The sequence below is a fragment of the Pinus tabuliformis genome, chromosome 7, assembly GCF_031772625.1.
Source record: "Pinus tabuliformis cultivar Carrire ecotype Pingquan chromosome 7, CPIR1, whole genome shotgun sequence".
NCBI lineage: Eukaryota > Viridiplantae > Streptophyta > Pinopsida > Pinales > Pinaceae > Pinus > Pinus tabuliformis.
The window spans coordinates 1,555,888,457-1,555,904,986 of NC_142293.1; the positions used below are offsets into that span (position 1 = coordinate 1,555,888,457).

The 16,530-nt window shown below is 38.4% G+C and overlaps 2 protein-coding genes across 9 annotated transcripts; both read left to right on the forward strand.

Annotated features, from left to right (window-relative positions):
* Window positions 1-615: 615 nt before the first annotated feature.
* On the forward strand, window positions 616-1,401 carry LOC149253885 (homeobox-leucine zipper protein HDG2-like). Of its 2 annotated transcripts, XM_089460038.1 has the most exons (3): window positions 620-893; window positions 925-1,102; window positions 1,276-1,401. In XM_089460038.1, the coding sequence occupies exons 1-3, from the start codon at window positions 661-663 to the stop codon at window positions 1,354-1,356; spliced, it is 492 nt and encodes a 163-aa protein (XP_089316164.1). In that variant the 5' UTR covers window positions 620-660; the 3' UTR covers window positions 1,357-1,401. The 2 variants fall into 2 exon arrangements, with proteins under 2 accessions (XP_089316165.1, XP_089316164.1); XM_089460039.1 differs by having other exon boundaries at window positions 616-1,102.
* Window positions 1,402-2,377: 976 nt separating this feature from the next.
* LOC149253886 (serine/threonine-protein kinase GRIK1-like) lies at window positions 2,378-16,173 on the forward strand. 7 transcript variants are annotated; one of them, XM_089460033.1, is made up of 8 exons: window positions 2,378-2,465; window positions 2,597-2,642; window positions 9,644-9,739; window positions 13,708-13,803; window positions 14,028-14,094; window positions 14,398-14,513; window positions 14,599-14,677; window positions 14,795-16,173. In XM_089460033.1, the coding sequence occupies exons 3-8, from the start codon at window positions 9,731-9,733 to the stop codon at window positions 14,965-14,967; spliced, it is 540 nt and encodes a 179-aa protein (XP_089316159.1). In that variant the 5' UTR covers window positions 2,378-2,465; window positions 2,597-2,642; window positions 9,644-9,730; the 3' UTR covers window positions 14,968-16,173. The 7 variants fall into 7 exon arrangements, with proteins under 7 accessions (XP_089316159.1, XP_089316163.1, XP_089316161.1 ...); XM_089460037.1 differs by lacking the exons at window positions 13,708-13,803; window positions 14,028-14,094; window positions 14,398-14,513; window positions 14,599-14,677; window positions 14,795-16,173 and adding exons at window positions 9,964-10,030; window positions 10,334-10,449; window positions 10,535-10,613; window positions 10,731-11,160; XM_089460035.1 differs by lacking the exons at window positions 13,708-13,803; window positions 14,028-14,094; window positions 14,398-14,513; window positions 14,599-14,677; window positions 14,795-16,173 and adding exons at window positions 9,969-10,030; window positions 10,334-10,449; window positions 10,535-10,613; window positions 10,731-11,160.
* Window positions 16,174-16,530: the final 357 nt, after the last annotated feature.

Here is a 16,530-nt window from a genome sequence, read left to right on the forward strand (position 1 = left end):
CCTGTGACGAGGTCCGTCACCAATGTCGCATATGGTGACAGTCTTTAAAAAAATGTTGTTGTAAGTGTATATAGTGATGGTCCTTTAAGGTTTGTCACCAAAGCCATTTTGAATGACACTTTTGGTGAGGGTTGTTAAAGGCCTGTCACTAATTCTCTCTTTGGTGACACTTTTGGTGAGGGTCATTAAAATCCCATCACTAATTCTCTCTTTGGTGACACTTCTAGTGATGATCTTTTATTGACTGTCACCAATGATATTTTTGGTTACTTTTGGTGACGGTCAATAAGTTTTCGTCATCATTGATCATTCCAACGAGTTTTTGGTGACGCTTCATGCCTGTGACAAACCTTTAAGGTCCGTCACCAATGTCGCATATGGTGACGGTCTTTAAAAAATAATTGTTGTAAATGTATATAGTGATGGTCCTTTAAGGTTTGTCACCAAAGCCATTTTCAATGACATTTTTGGTGAGGGTTGTTAAAGACCCGTCACTAATTACGCCGTAAGGCGTTCCCCTCTGAAACCAACTCTCCTCTGAGGTTACGTGTCCATTTGTGAGCGCTTGATTTAATTGTTAGACGATTAAAATTGTTTGAGCCGTCGGATTGATTCCACCGAAACGTTATCAACTGCTTCCTTCCCCGAGCACTTGCTGGAATGTATCGGTCCAGAATGCAGGCCCCTACGGACCAGAATGCAGGCCCCATTCTTCCAGACGGACCAACTGCTTCCTTCCCCGAGCACTTGCTGGAATGTATCGGTCCAGAATGCAGGCCCCTACGGACCAGAATGCAGGCCCCATTCTTCCAGACGGACCAACTGCTTCCTTCCCCGAGCACTTGCTGGAATGTATCGGTCCAGAATGCAGGCCCCTACGGACCAGAATGCAGGCCCCATTCTTCCAGACGGACCAGAATGCAGGCCCCTTGCACTAAACCCTACTGGAAAGGGCGTTGGAGTCAACAGCCCGCGTGTGGGAGGATCACTTTTAACAGTTGAATTCCAGATATTAGTCAACAGCTTGCCAACAGCCAAACTCACAGTAGAATCAGTGGAGACAGTGAACAACCTCATATCCTGTACCGTGCAGAAAATCAAGGTAGCTCTGCACTGTGGAGATGCTTGACATAAATCTCTCCCTCTTAATCCTCACTGTCTAGTTTTTTTGTGTCCCCATAAGCTTTTTTGTTTTTGTTTGGTCCATGCCAATCAATGTTTAACGTGCAAGTTAAGGGGAACCCTAACCTTAACTGTGAATGTTTTCGATTTTAGGCCATGAATTCCAACGAAAGCAGCAGCATGTTGATCCTGCAAGAGACTTGCACAGATGCATCAGGGTCTCTTCTAGTTTAGGCTCCAGTGGACATAAACCAGCCAGACAGCTTCTTTCCTTGGCAATGCAATTATCAAACAAACATGATGTTTGCACAAGCTTTACCACCATGCAAGGGTACTGGTTGGGGTATTGACGCCCCGCAAAATCTTAATCGTTTACTGCTCTCGTCTTTCAGTTAAACTCAATCATCCATTCATGTACATGATATGACATGACGGCATTGATATTATTTAGCTTAATTGCAGGTTTTGGATGATAGGCTTTTGCATTTTTGTTCACTTATCAGGGTAGGTATGTTGTGTCTTTTGCTTGTTTAAATTCTGTTTATAATTCATTTCCTTTGTGCATAAGTCTGTGCATTAATGTGGTGTAGCAAAGGTTAATGCCTGCAAGAATTGACAGTGTTAGTCAAATTTTTTTGGTTTCCTACATAAAAATCAAGCAGGTTTTGTTTTGAAAGCCCTTTTTTTCACTGCAATACAGAAAGTTGGTATGGACATTTTAGCCTTTTAACTGCATGCTGTCAATTACATATTTGAATTCAATCAGAATAGTGAATGTGTCAAGCATGTTATATCATATAATACAAAACATTGACAATGATAATGAATATTTTCATGTTTTCATATAACATATCTGGAGTAAGATAACAACGTGATTTCTTTTAACAGTTGAATTCCAGATATTAGTCAACAGCTTGCCAACAGCCAAACTCACAGTAGAATCAGTGGAGACAGTGAACAACCTCATATCCTGTACCGTGCAGAAAATCAAGGTAGCTCTGCACTGTGGAGATGCTTGACATAAATCTCTCCCTCTTAATCCTCACTGTCTAGTTTTTTTGTGTCCCCATAAGCTTTTTTGTTTTTGTTTGGTCCATGCCAATCAATGTTTAACGTGCAAGTTAAGGGGAACCCTAACCTTAACTGTGAATGTTTTCGATTTTAGGCCATGAATTCCAACGAAAGCAGCAGCATGTTGATCCTGCAAGAGACTTGCACAGATGCATCAGGGTCTCTTCTATTTTAGGCTCCAGTGGACATAAACCAGCCAGACAGCTTCTTTCCTTGGCAATGCAATTATCAAACAAACATGATGTTTGCACGAGCTTTACCACCATTCAAGGGTACTGGTTGGGGTATTGACGCCCCGCAAAATCTTAATCGTTTACTGCTCTCGTCTTTCAGTTAAACTCAATCATCCATTCATGTACATGATATGACATGACAGCATTGATATTATTTAGCTTAATTGCAGGTTTTGGATGATAGGCTTTTGCATTTTTGTTCACTTATCAGGGTAGGTATGTTGTGTCTTTTGCTTGTTTAAATTCTGTTTATAATTCATTTCCTTTGTGCATAAGTCTGTGCATTAATGTGGTGTAGCAAAGGTTAATGCCTGCAAGAATTGAAAGTGTTAGTCAATTTTTTTTGGTTTCCTACATAAAAATCAAGCAAGTTTTGTTTTGAAAGCCGTTTTTTTCACTGCAATACAGAAAGTTGGTATGGAAATTTTAGCCTTTTAACTGCGTGTTGTCAATTACATATTTGAATTCAAGCAGAATAGTGAATGTGTCAAGCATGTTATATCATATAATACAAAACATTGACAATGATAATGAATATTTTCATGTTTTCATATAACATATCTGGAGTAAGATAACAACGTGATTGCTTTCTTTTGCTCATTGAAGTTTTTTCAAGCTTTTGTCAGGATTATTGAATGTATTAGAACTAATTCAAAATCTATTACTATTATTTTCAATATCTTGTTCTTTTTTTTCCTTCATTTCATTGGATAAATCATAAAAGGTTTTATTCAAGCTTGTTGGAATGTTAATTCCAACTGCAGCCAAGCTCGTGGACGCAGCATGGACAACGGCGGCATCAGGATTGCGCACCCAAAACCTCAGCAGCGCGGTGGATTGACCGGAATTCGGCACCGGATTCTCTCGGGCCAGCTTTCCGACGAAGGAATAAACCGGCAAGGAGCTCCGAGAAAATTTGGAGCCGCCACGTGTTTCTGACCTGACGTAACGCAACGTCACGTTCTCGGGGGGTAAACCTCAGCAGTTGTATGGCTTCCGATATTCACCTCCGCCGTCGGATTTGGTTGCGTGTTGTCAGCCGTCGATCCTTGAAGGTGCACGGGCCTGCGTCAATTCAATGCGTTGCGTGGAGTGTTGACCGCCGTAAGTGATGAAGTTATGGTCTTTAATGCATTTACGAAGTTTTGGTGAGGCCCTTTTAATATGGGTATGGGCAAACTTTATTATATGTTCTTTTATATATGTTTTTATACGGCATGTATTAAAAACATAAATCGTATGTAATAAGTTTTTGTTTCACGCGTTGACCATTCTTTTTTTTGGGCAATGGTATGTAAAAAGAATATTGACACAAGTTAAAAAGAAGATGAACGAGCCAAAGAGAAATATGTTCGTGGGTTGTAATATGCATAGTGCATTTTTGTAATATGAGAGCGTGAGGGGGCAGCGTAGGTAAAATATATGGGAAGTTGTAAAATACACAGGGTGTATGGTGAAGAAGAGAACGCATATGAGAGTGCGTAAAAATAGTTTTCACTGCAGCGAAAAAAAACATGTTGACTTGCAAGAAAACTATGTTGATGCACAGAAGTGCATAAGTGAATGTGAATATTTTTATGCGTAGACCTCTGTTGATTTTGTAAAGAAAAAAAAAGCACAACAGTGCGAAGAAATTACATGGAACAGGTTGTAATATTTTGTGAGACATTGTAAAAACACAGGAGTAGCAAAAACCATGTGTGGTTTTGCACAGCGGTGCATAAAGAAAATGGTGGAGCGTTTTTTTTTGTAAGTCTGTGTAAAAATTTGTTTTACAACAGTAATGTAAAAATGGGTTTTACTGCAGTAAACCCAGCACAGTAATTTCTCAGGTGAAAACAGAGTTTTGATGGGTGAAAGTAATTTTGGTAAATCCCTCTCAGCAAAGAGGATGAATATGTTGTTTCAGGCTTTATATTTCAATGAATAGAAAAGTTTTTTTTTGGCTGTGTAATACTCTGTTCTGAGTAATTTTATTTAAAAGCTTCTGTGTGCACAAAAGATCTTGGAGCAAAAGAAACAGAGCATTGTCTCTGTGTGTTTGAATATTTGGTTTTTGGTATTTTCCCCATCAAAAAACACCAACAGTGGTATCAGAGCTAGTCCAGGCTCTTTGAAGACTCAAAGATGCTGAAGGAAGGACTCTTGTTGCAGCAGTGAAGGCTCTCCAGCAGTGTGAAGCCACAGCCAAAAGGGGTAAGGTATTTCTCAAAGCTTTCCCTTGTGTTACTGTTGAAGGAACAGTCAGTGATTTAAGAAAACACAGTCAAGTATTTAAAGCCTAGATAAGAATGGCAAGGTCAAAGAAGAAAGCCTCCAGGGCTGTTAAAAATGTGTCTCCCTCCTCTACTAAAATAGAAGGCAATCCATTAGAATACATTCTATTTGAAACCCCAAAGTTTGATGGAAACTTTGATGTATGGGAAATAATGATGAGGGCTTTCCTAATGTCTGAGGGGATTGAAGTCTGGGAGTCAGTGATTGATGACAGCAAGATGGATAAAGAATCCATGGAGTATGATGCACAAGCAGCAAAACTAATCTTGGATGGACTCCCTGATTCTGTGAAGAAGAATCTTGGAAAATATACATCAGCAAAGGAGATATGGGATAGACTGCATGACCTTCATGCAAAGGGAGCACTGACCATGACAATGAGTCAAGAAGAACCCATCATAGAAGCTGAGAATGAAAAGCTTGACCTCATCAAGCTTCAGGTAAAAGAAAGGGATGAAGAGCTTACCAAGCTTAAGAATGAGCTTGACCAATGCAAGAGGAAACATCATGAAGAAGTCATATCCATGACAAATCAGCTGAATGAAGCAAAGAAGCAGACAGATGCCTTGACAAGTCAACTTGAACAAAGGCACAAGAGAGTGAATAAGCTTGTAGAAGAGATTGGACAGTACAAGGTAGAGGTCTCCTCCCTTAAGTCCGATCTACAAGAAGCCAAGAAGCAGGCACAAGGAGCTGAAAAGAAAATGGAGAGCAGTCAAGCAGAAATCTCCAAAATGAAGACTGATATTATCTCCCTTAAATTCGTAGCAGCTGAAGCTACTCGTAGCAAAGAAGAAACTGAGGGACAACTAGCAAAGAAAAATAATGAATGTGAAAAGCTAGAAGAAGAGATTGTCCTTCTCAGGAAGAAGTTTGAAGGGCTGAACAAAATAATGAAGAGCTCTCAAGCTCTGGATGACATGCTCAGCTATCACAGATCTCCATTTGATAAATCAGGACTTGGGTATGTAGGCGAACCCTCAAACAAGGATGAGGATGCTTTAAGCAAAGGAGATGTGAAGAAGCCAGAAAGAAGGTATGATGCTCCTAGTTCCAGCAAAGGCAAGGAGAAAAATGAAGGCAGCAATAGAAGAAATCCTGCTCCAAGAAGAGAACCAGCTTCAAGAAGAAATGTAGCTGATGTCAAAGAGGCAAGAGGCAATGGTGATCATCAAAGGATCTCAAGGCAGCAAGGCTTCAGAAGTGCATCAAGAAAACCTCCATCTCCCAGGTACCAAAGTTCATTTTATGGTTATTGTTATGCTTGCTCAAACTTTGGTCATATGGCAAAAGACTGTAGAGCATTTCATAAAGATAAATGTTGTGGTCTCCGAAAACCTCCAAGAGACAATTTTAGAAGAAATCATGAAATGTCATTCATGAAAAATGTTGAATGTTTTAAATGTCATAACATTGGGCATATGGCACGTGACTGTAACTTGACATGGGCTCTTACACAAGCTAGACCCATGCAAAAGAAGAAAGTTACACAAGTATGGAGAAGAAAAGAAATACAGTGTGAAAGCCCCTTAAGCAACGCAGCTGATCTAAGTTTGTTTTGAGAAAACTTGCCAAAAGAAGACAAGCATACATTAAAGGGGAGCTTGTAATTTTTTGTTTGCTGAACTGTATTAACAGTCATTTATTGATGGAGGATGTATTGCAGCACAACAGTGGCAAATGAAATTTTTGCTAATCCCTCTAAAAGGTAATATGCAGCAGTGATGAAATCAGCAATGTTTTTGCTTGGTGTTTATGCAATATGCACAGAAATGCATAGAGAAGAAAAGGGGACAGCGCTCAAATGTAAAGTGCAGCAGCGCAATAAGGAGTATGCAGAGCATGGAGACCCTCATAGCAGTAGGAAGACAGAACATAAAACAGCAGTTTGGAAATTTTTTTTATGGAACACATGGATTAGAATGAACAACAGTTTAATTTTTTTTTGTGGTGCACATGCATTGAAATGCATAGCAATGGAAGGTAGTTTCCTTCTATGTAATGTGAGAGAATATACTCACAACAGAATGAGTGTAATGCACAACAGATGAAATGTTTTGTAGTGGGGATGAAAATGCAAAGCAGTGAGAAGAAAATGAGAAGGCAAAACGCAGCAGAGCGTAAATGCCCAGTGGCTGAGAATGCAATGAAATTTCTCACACAGCAGTAAAAAAAATGTAATGTTTTTCTTCATATGCAATGCAGCATGCAAAGAAATGCATAAAGAAAAACAGGGACAGCAGATTTTAATGCACATGGGTGAATGATAATGTGTATGGCAGCAGAAAAATGAAAGGAATTGCACAGCAGTGCATTGTGTAATTAAAAAAAATAAATGAAGACTAAGATTGTGTGAAGCAAGGGTGCATAAGAAAAGGCAGCAGCCTGTGTTATTTTTTTTGTGGAGAATGAAGTGCCAAGAGTATGGGCACAACAGTATGATGAAACAAAAGGCAGCGACAGTGCAAATTGCAGAGGCAATGGAGCAGCAAGAAGTTATGGGCAGCAGCGTGATGGCAAGAAGGAGAAGCAGACAGCAATGCAAATGTGAAAAATGCAGCAGCAAGAAGTTTTGAACAGCAGCACATGCAAAAGAAATTTTCCTTACAGCAGTAAAGGTAAATGTAATGAATTTGTTGATTGAATTGAAATGAAATATATGCAACAGCAGTGAGTGTAAGAAATGTTTACACACAGCAGGGTAAATTTGTAAGTTGGGACAGTGTAATTGTTCCAGAAAAGACAGAGTATTTTGTCTTTGAAAAGTGCACAAGCAGTGCAAGTGTAGACACAACAGTGTGGGGTAGACACAGCAAAGAAGATGGCACAACAGTGCAGCAGAGAATATGCAGCAGCATAAAAGAACAATGTAATGAGTTAGCACACACAACAGTGCAATGATTGTTTGTTTTGGAACTGCATTTGCAGCAGTCATTTGGTGAAACCCTCTGTTGAGAGGAAGATGCTTTTTAGCATTGTTTGGTAAATCCCTCTGTCAAGAGGAAGATGCTTTTTAGCATACACATGGTAAATCCCTCTATCAAGAGGATGATGCTTTTCAGCATAGTCACAAGTGAATCCCTCTGTCAAGAGGAAGGTGCTCTTCAGCACATTGTTATGGTGAATCCCTCTGTCATGAGGAAGGTGCTCTTAAGCACAGTTTCAGGTTAATCCCTCTATTAAGAGGAAGACAACTTTGTTTGTTTGTGGAACTGCATCAGAAGCAGTTGGTGAATCCCTCTATGCGAGGAAGATTGGTGAACCCCTCTATGTGAGGATGATATCTTTGTAACAGCAGTGTTGGTGAATCCCTCGATCTGAGGAAGTGCTTGGGTATGTTTGCATGCCCAGCAGTTGAAATTAAAGGGGAGTGTTGGAATGTTAATTCCAACTGCAGCCAAGCTCGTGGACGCAGCATGGACAACGGCGGCATCAGGATTGCGCACCCAAAACCTCAGCAGCGCGGTGGATTGACCGGAATTCGGCACCGGATTCTCTCGGGCCAGCTTTCCGACGAAGGAATAAACCGGCAAGGAGCTCCGAGAAAATTTGGAGCCGCCACGTGTTTCTGACCTGACGTAACGCAACGTCACGTTCTCGGGGGGTAAACCTCAGCAGTTGTATGGCTTCCGATATTCACCTCCGCCGTCGGATTTGGTTGCGTGTTGTCAGCCGTCGATCCTTGAAGGTGCACGGGCCTGCGTCAATTCAATGCGTTGCGTGGAGTGTTGACCGCCGTAAGTGATGAAGTTATGGTCTTTAATGCATTTACGAAGTTTTGGTGAGGCCCTTTTAATATGGGTATGGGCAAACTTTATTATATGTTCTTTTATATATGTTTTTATACGGCATGTATTAAAAACATAAATCGTATGTAATAAGTTTTTGTTTCACGCGTTGACCATTCTTTTTTTTGGGCAATGGTATGTAAAAAGAATATTGACACAAGTTAAAAAGAAGATGAACGAGCCAAAGAGAAATATGCTCGTGGGTTGTAATATGCATAGTGCATTTTTGTAATATGAGAGCGTGAGGGGGCAGCGTAGGTAAAATATATGGGAAGTTGTAAAATACACAGGGTGTATGGTGAAGAAGAGAACGCATATGAGAGTGCGTAAAAATAGTTTTCACTGCAGCGAAAAAAAACATGTTGACTTGCAAGAAAACTATGTTGATGCACAGAAGTGCATAAGTGAATGTGAATATTTTTATGCGTAGACCTCTGTTGATTTTGTAAAGAAAAAAAAAGCACAACAGTGCGAAGAAATTACATGGAACAGGTTGTAATATTTTGTGAGACATTGTAAAAACACAGGAGTAGCAAAAACCATGTGTGGTTTTGCACAGCGGTGCATAAAGAAAATGGTGGAGCGTTTTTTTTTGTAAGTCTGTGTAAAAATTTGTTTTACAACAGTAATGTAAAAATGGGTTTTACTGCAGTAAACCCAGCACAGTAATTTCTCAGGTGAAAACAGAGTTTTGATGGGTGAAAGTAATTTTGGTAAATCCCTCTCAGCAAAGAGGATGAATATGTTGTTTCAGGCTTTATATTTCAATGAATAGAAAAGTTTTTTTTTGGCTGTGTAATACTCTGTTCTGAGTAATTTTATTTAAAAGCTTCCCTGTGCATAAAGATCCTGAGGCAGAGAAACAGAGCATTACCTCTGTGGTGTTAAGTTTGTTTGGTTTTGGTATTTCCCCATTGAAAAATACCCAACACAGCTTTGATTCTGCCATTTTTTTGTTACCAAATTTTGAAATATTTACATATTGCATACCTTGTTTTCACTAAAACAATTTGAAGGAGAATACCAATCATTCTCTCTATTGTTGGAAAAATAAAATAGCTTAATATTGAAACTTATCTTCTTTTTACTGTGTTAAATTTGGACTTGCCTCCATCCACTTTCTTAGTTGGGAACCTGAAAATTACTGTGCAGAATATCTTTCATGGAGATATCAAACCAGAAAACCTTCTGGTTGGCAGCGATGGAACAGTTAAGATTTCTGACTTCAGTGTTAGCAGGATGTTTGAGGTAAGAAAGTTGCTCTCTCAGTGTACCTTCCTTTCTGATAGTGAATGTGTTCTAAACATGACCTCTCAAACTGCACCTTTTGATAGTTATAGACAATTACAAATGCCGACTGTTGACTATTGTTAGGTGAGTATTTTTTATTAAATGTTAACGTTGGACAATGAGGATTCAGTTACTGGGAGGAAATGTTTTACAAAATCCAATGTTCCTTTGGATGTATATAGGGAAGCAATGATAAGCTTCGAAGGTCTCCTGGTACTCCTGTTTTCACTGCACCAGAATGTTGCCTAGGTAGAGTGCTTGAAACTTTGCTAGTTATACAAATACCGTCTGCTCAAGATTTGGACAACCATTGCTGCTAATTTGTACTGTATTCATATCTTCGATGATATATTGTCCATCTTGTTTGTTGTCAGATTACATTCTTATAGTCGACATATATTATATTTTCAATTCATGCTTGTTCTCTTGTAAATAAAAGCCTGTTCAATGAAATGAAAGACCAGAGGAAAGGAAGAAAGGGTCACATGTTAAAGGACAGATACTTCAGTTGTCAAAATAGGCCTGACAATTTTTGTTGCCTGTTTTCAATAGGCTTGACATATCATGGTAAAATTGCTGATGTGTGGGCATTGGGTGTGACACTATACTGCATGGTGTTCGGTTCTTATCCCTTCATTGGTGACTCCTTGCAAGGCACATATGACAAGGTAAATGAATCTCTGCTTCTTTTGACTTTTCAAACAGGCCGGATGGAGGGAAATACTTATTTTGTTGTTACTAGTGGTGGCTTAGATTGTTCATGATCCACTTGTACTTCCAGAGGATATGAATCCAACACTTGCAAACTTACTCGAAGGTCTTCTTTGCAAGGGTAAGTGACTTTTCTCAATTGAATGTTTTACAGAGCAGATTTTGATTTTAAGAATTGCATTGCTGCAGATTTTGAAATTCACCATAATAATCAAGCTGCCACTATTGGATTTCACAGATCCTAAGAAAAGGATGAGCTTAGAGGCTGTTGCAAGGCATCCGTGGGTTATGAAGGATTTCACGTCAACTGTGCAGGTTTTGGAGAAATGTGAACAGAGTAGCTCTAGATATCATTCTGATCATCATGAGCAAACTGTAGCTTCCTCTAAAGCATTGTCAGAATCAGTTTAACAGGGATGGTTATGGTTTTTATTTTTACATATTTCATGGCTGCTTAGTCATGGAAGAGATGCTGTGGTTCTTTAGAAGAGAGGGTTCCTTTTCTCATTGTATTTATATTGAGTTGCTCTATGATGCTTGTACATTGTATCTGCCTGTATGACTTTAGATATTCAGCGGCATGCTTTAGTTGGACTTCCTTCTAATGCAATTGGGACCTCAAAGGAATATTATTTGACAGTTCTAACCATGCAAATAATAATCAAGAATCACATGATATGGTGGCTAATGTTCAAACTTCAAACTTTCAAAGCACTTCACTGTCAAGAGCTCTGGGGGAATTCTTCAAGATATCGGTGTGTCAGTTGCAGATTATGTGCTGGTAAGGTTGCAGCAAGAAAGTTCAGTGTCTCTGTTGTAAAATATGTGCTGTTAAGATGTAGCAATCAAGTTCTTCATACTAGGAATTCCCTGGTGTAATTCACAATAAAATAATATTGCAATTTGTGCATCCTCCTTGTAAAGGGGTGTGAGGCGGCGGGTTTTAAGCACCTTGTGCATGTAATAACTCTATTTATGATAGCTTATTTTTTACCGCTTTGTGCAACCTGTTTTCAAGCTAGGTTGGTTGCCAGTCCAAATATCTGCAGTGATCTTGGCCATTTCAAATTGATCTAGAATCAGTCAAGTTAGTTTTCTTGTAGTGGAATATTATAAAGACCTTTCCTTTTATGGTTGTGGTACACAACTTGACGAGTGTAACAATAGAAAAGAAAGCTAATTGTGTGGCCAGGTTTTTGATGGCAGTGATGGAACTATCCCTGAATAAAATGGTCATATGGGGCTTCATATTTAGATTGTGATTTTTATTCTTATCTATTGATGATGCATCTGTATATTCACAAACGAAACCCAATAGATTCGTTGCTGATTTCTTGGAGCTGAGGGTTTCTATAACAAGCTTGGTACCAGAAAGCCACCAAAGATGCGACTTTGAATGGAGGATTTTGGGAAATCTCTAAACTGATTTTGTCTACTCATTTGCTACATGGCTGAGTTTGATCAGATTTCCAGTTGGTGCTTATACCAATCCACTGAACTGATAAGAAGGCCGAGTGTTGGTATTAAATGGTTGATTGAACTGTGGAACCTTGCTTGCGGATTGAGTTCCATTCCTTTTATATTGGCCTCTATTATTTAATTATTGTGCAATAAGCACTGGTAAGGAATCAACACTTTAATTTATACAGTGATGTATGAATAGCCATTTCATGTTTTTGCTTGAAATTGCAATATCCATCTTTGTCTGAGCTTCTAATTTTAAGCTTTTGCAAGTGGGGTTAAAGCTCAGCAGTGAAGATGGTTGTATGTTAAGGCAACCACTAAAGTTAAATTTCTTGAGCCATGAATAAGCAATTGGAGCCATGTGCAAATCTCTGGGTGATTTTGACAGAAAAGTACTCGCTGTCACGACAGCTTAACCAAATGAAAGTCCTCGTGTTCAGTTGTTTGCCCCTCAAGGGCCACTTTAATTGTTCAAGTGGGCTACTTCTTGTGTCTGATTCCTAGGCATTGAAATGTTTCTATCTGAGCTTTAGAAGGAAGCGATTTCAAAGAAAAATTGCAATTATTCTAGAACTTGGAACTCAGATAGTGAAGATTGCAGACGAAGAGAGTTGAATGGGGAGATGCTGGAAATTTCGGGTATTGTACAAACTTGAAATGGTAACTGATAAGTAAAAAAAAAACCTATATTACAATTTTTGTATTCATTATGTATTCAAAACCAACTGTTTTTCAATTTTTAATTACACAATTTTTTTCATGTTTAACTTGCAACTAGATCGAGATGTTATTATCAAACAAACATGATGTTTGCACAAGCTTTACCACCATGCAAGGGTACTGGTTGGGGTATTGACGCCCCGCAAAATCTTAATCGTTTACTACTCTCGTCTTTCAGTTAAACTCAATCATCCATTCATGTACATGATATGACATGACGGCATTGATATTATTTAGCTTAATTGCATGTTTTGGATGATAGGCTTTTGCATTTTTGTTCACTTATCAGGGTAGGTATGTTGTGTCTTTTGTTTGTTTAAATTCTGTTTATAATTCATTTCCTTTGTGCATAAGTCTGTGCATTAATGTGGTGTAGCAAAGGTTAATGCCTGCAAGAATTGACAGTGTTAGTCAAATTTTTTTGGTTTCCTACATAAAAAGCAAGCAGGTTTTGTTTTGAAAGCCCTTTTTTTCACTGCAATACAGAAAGTTGGTATGGACATTTTAGCCTTTTAACTGCGTGCTGTCAATTACATATTTGAATTCAAGCAGAATAGTGAATGTGTCAAGCATGTTATATCATATAATACAAAACATTGACAATGATAATGAATATTTTCATGTTTTCATATAACATATCTGGAGTAAGATAACAACGTGATTGCTTTCTTTTGCTCATTGAAGTTTTTTCAAGCTTTTGTCAGGATTATTGAATGTATTAGAACTAATTCAGAATCTATTACTATTATTTTCAATATCTTGTTCTTTTTTTTCCTTCATTTCATTGGATAAATCATAAAAGGTTTTATTCAAGCTTTGATTCTACCTTTTTTTGTTACCAAATTTTGAAATATTTACATATTGCATACCTTGTTTTCACTAAAACAATTTGAAGGAGAATACCAATCATTCTCTCTATTGTTGGAAAAATAAAATAGCTTAATATTGAAACTTATCTTCTTTTTACTGTGTTAAATTTGGACTTGCCTCCATCCACTTTCTTAGTTGGGAACCTGAAAATTACTGTGCAGAATATCTTTCATGGAGATATCAAACCAGAAAACCTTCTGGTTGGCAGCGATGGAACAGTTAAGATTTCTGACTTCAGTGTTAGCAGGATGTTTGAGGTAAGAAAGTTGCTCTCTGAGTGTACCTTCCTTTCTGATAGTGAATGTGTTCTAAACATGACCTCTCAAACTGCACCTTTTGATAGTTATAGACAATTACAAATGCCTACTGTTGACTATTGTTAGGTGAGTATTTTTTATTAAATGTTAACGTTGGACAATGAGGATTCAGTTACTGGGAGGAAATGTTTTACACAATCCAATGTTCCTTTGGATGTATACAGGGCAACAATGATAAGCTTCAAAGGTCTCCTGGTACTCCTGTTTTCACTGCACCAGAATGTTGCCTAGGTAGAGTGCTTGAAACTTTGCTAGTTATACAAATACCGTCTGCTCAAGATTTGGACAACCATTGCTGCTAATTTGTAATGTATTCATATCTTCGATGATATATTGTCCATCTTGTTTGTTGTCAGATTACATTCTTATAGTCGACATATATTATATTTTCAATTCATGCTTGTTCTCTTGTAAATAAAAGCCTGTTCAATGAAATGAAAGACTAGAGGAAAGGAAGAAAGGGTCACATGTTCAAGGACAGATACTTCTGTTGTCAAAATAGGCCTGACAATTTTTGTTGCCTATTTTAAATAGGCTTGACATATCATGGTAAAATTGCTGATGTGTGGGCATTGGGTGTGACACTATACTGCATGGTGTTCGGTTCTTATCCCTTCATTGGTGACTCCTTGCAAGGCACATATGACAAGGTAAATGAATCTCTGCTTCTTTTGACTTTTCAAACAGGCCGGATGGAGGGAAATACTTATTTTGTTGTTACTAGTGGTGGCTTAGATTGTTCATGATCCACTTGTACTTCCAGAGGATATGAATCCAACACTTGCAAACTTACTCGAAGTTCTTCTTTGCAAGGGTAAGTGACTTTTCTCAATTGAATGTTTTACAGAGTAGGTTTAAATTTTAAGAGTTGCATTGCTGCAAATTTTGAAATTCACAATAATAATCAAGTTGCCACTATTGGATTTCACAGATCCTAAGAAAAGGATGAGCTTAGAGGCTGTTGCAAGGCATCCGTGGGTTATGAAGGATTTCACGTCAACTGTGCAGGTTTTGGGGAAATGTGAACAGAGTAGCTCTAGATATCATTCTGATCATCATGAGCAAACTGTAGCTTCCTCTGAAGCATTGTCAGAATCAGTTTAACAGGGATGGTTATGGTTTTTATTTTTACATATTTCATGGCTGCTTAGTCATGGAAGAGATGTTGTGGTTCTTCAGAAGAGAGGGTTCCTTTTCTCATTGTATTTATATTGAGTTGCTCTATGATGCTTGTACATTGTATCTGCCTGTATGAATTTAGATATTCAGCGGCATGCTTTAGTTGGACTTCCTTCTAATGCAATTGGGACCTCAATGGAATATTATTTGACAGTTCTAACCATGCAAATAATAATCAAGAATCACATGATATGGTGGCTAATGTTCAAACTTCAAACTTTCAAAGCACTTCACTGTCAAGAGCTCTGGGGGAATTCTTCAAGATATCGGTGTGTCAGTTGCAGATTATGTGCTGGTAAGGTTGCAGCAAGCAAGTTCAGTGTCTCTGTTGTAAAATGTGTGCTGTTAAGATGTAGCAATCAAGTTCTTCATACTAGGAATTCCCTAGTGTAATTCACAATAAAATAATATTGCAATTTGTGCATCCTCCTTGTAAAGGGGTGTGAGGCGGAGGGTTTTAAGCACCTTGTGCATGTAATAACTCTATTTATGATAGCTTATTTTTTACAGCTTTGTGCAACCTGTTTTCAAGCTAGGTTGGTTGCCAGTCCAAATATCTGCAGAGATCTTGGCCATTTCAAATTGATCTAGAATCAGTCAAGTTAGTTTTCTTGTAGTGGAATATTATAAAGACCTTTCCTTTTATGGTTGTGGTACACAACTTGACGAGTGTAACAATAGAAAAGCAAGCTAATTGTGTGGCCAGGTTTTTGATGGCAGTGATGGAACTATCCCTGAATAAAATGGTCATATGGGGCTTCATATTTAGATTGTGATTTTTATTCTTATCTATTGATGATGCATCTGTATATTCACAAACGAAACCCAATAGATTCGTTGCTGATTTCTTGGAGCTGAGGGTTTCTATAACAAGCTTGGTACCAGAAAGCCACCAAAGATGCGACTTTGAATGGAGGATTTTGGGAAATCTCTAAACTGATTTTGTCTACTCATTTGCTACATGGCTGAGTTTGATCAGATTTCCAGTTGGTGCTTATACCAATCCATTGAACTGATAAGAAGGCCGAGTGTTGGTATTAAATGGCTGATTGAACTGTGGAACCTTGCTTGCGGATTGAGTTCCATTCCTTTTATATTGGCCTCTATTATTTAATTATTGTGCAATAAGCACTGGTAAGGAATCAACGCTTTAATTTATACAGTGATGTATGAATAGCCATTTCATGTTTTTGCTTGAAATTGAAATACCCATCTTTGTCTGAGCTTCTAATTTTAAGCTTTTGCAAGTGGGGTTAAAGCTCAGCAGTGAAGATGGTTGTATGTTAAGGCAACCACTAAAGTTAAATTTCTTGAGCCATGAATAAGCAATTGGAGCCATGTGCAAATCTCTGGGTGATTTTGACAGAAAAGTACGCGCTGTCACGACAGCTTAACCAAATGAAAGTCCTCGTGTTCAGTTGTTTGCCCCTCAAGGGCCACTTTAATTGTTCAAGTGGGGTGCTTCTTGTGTCTGATTCCTAGGCATTG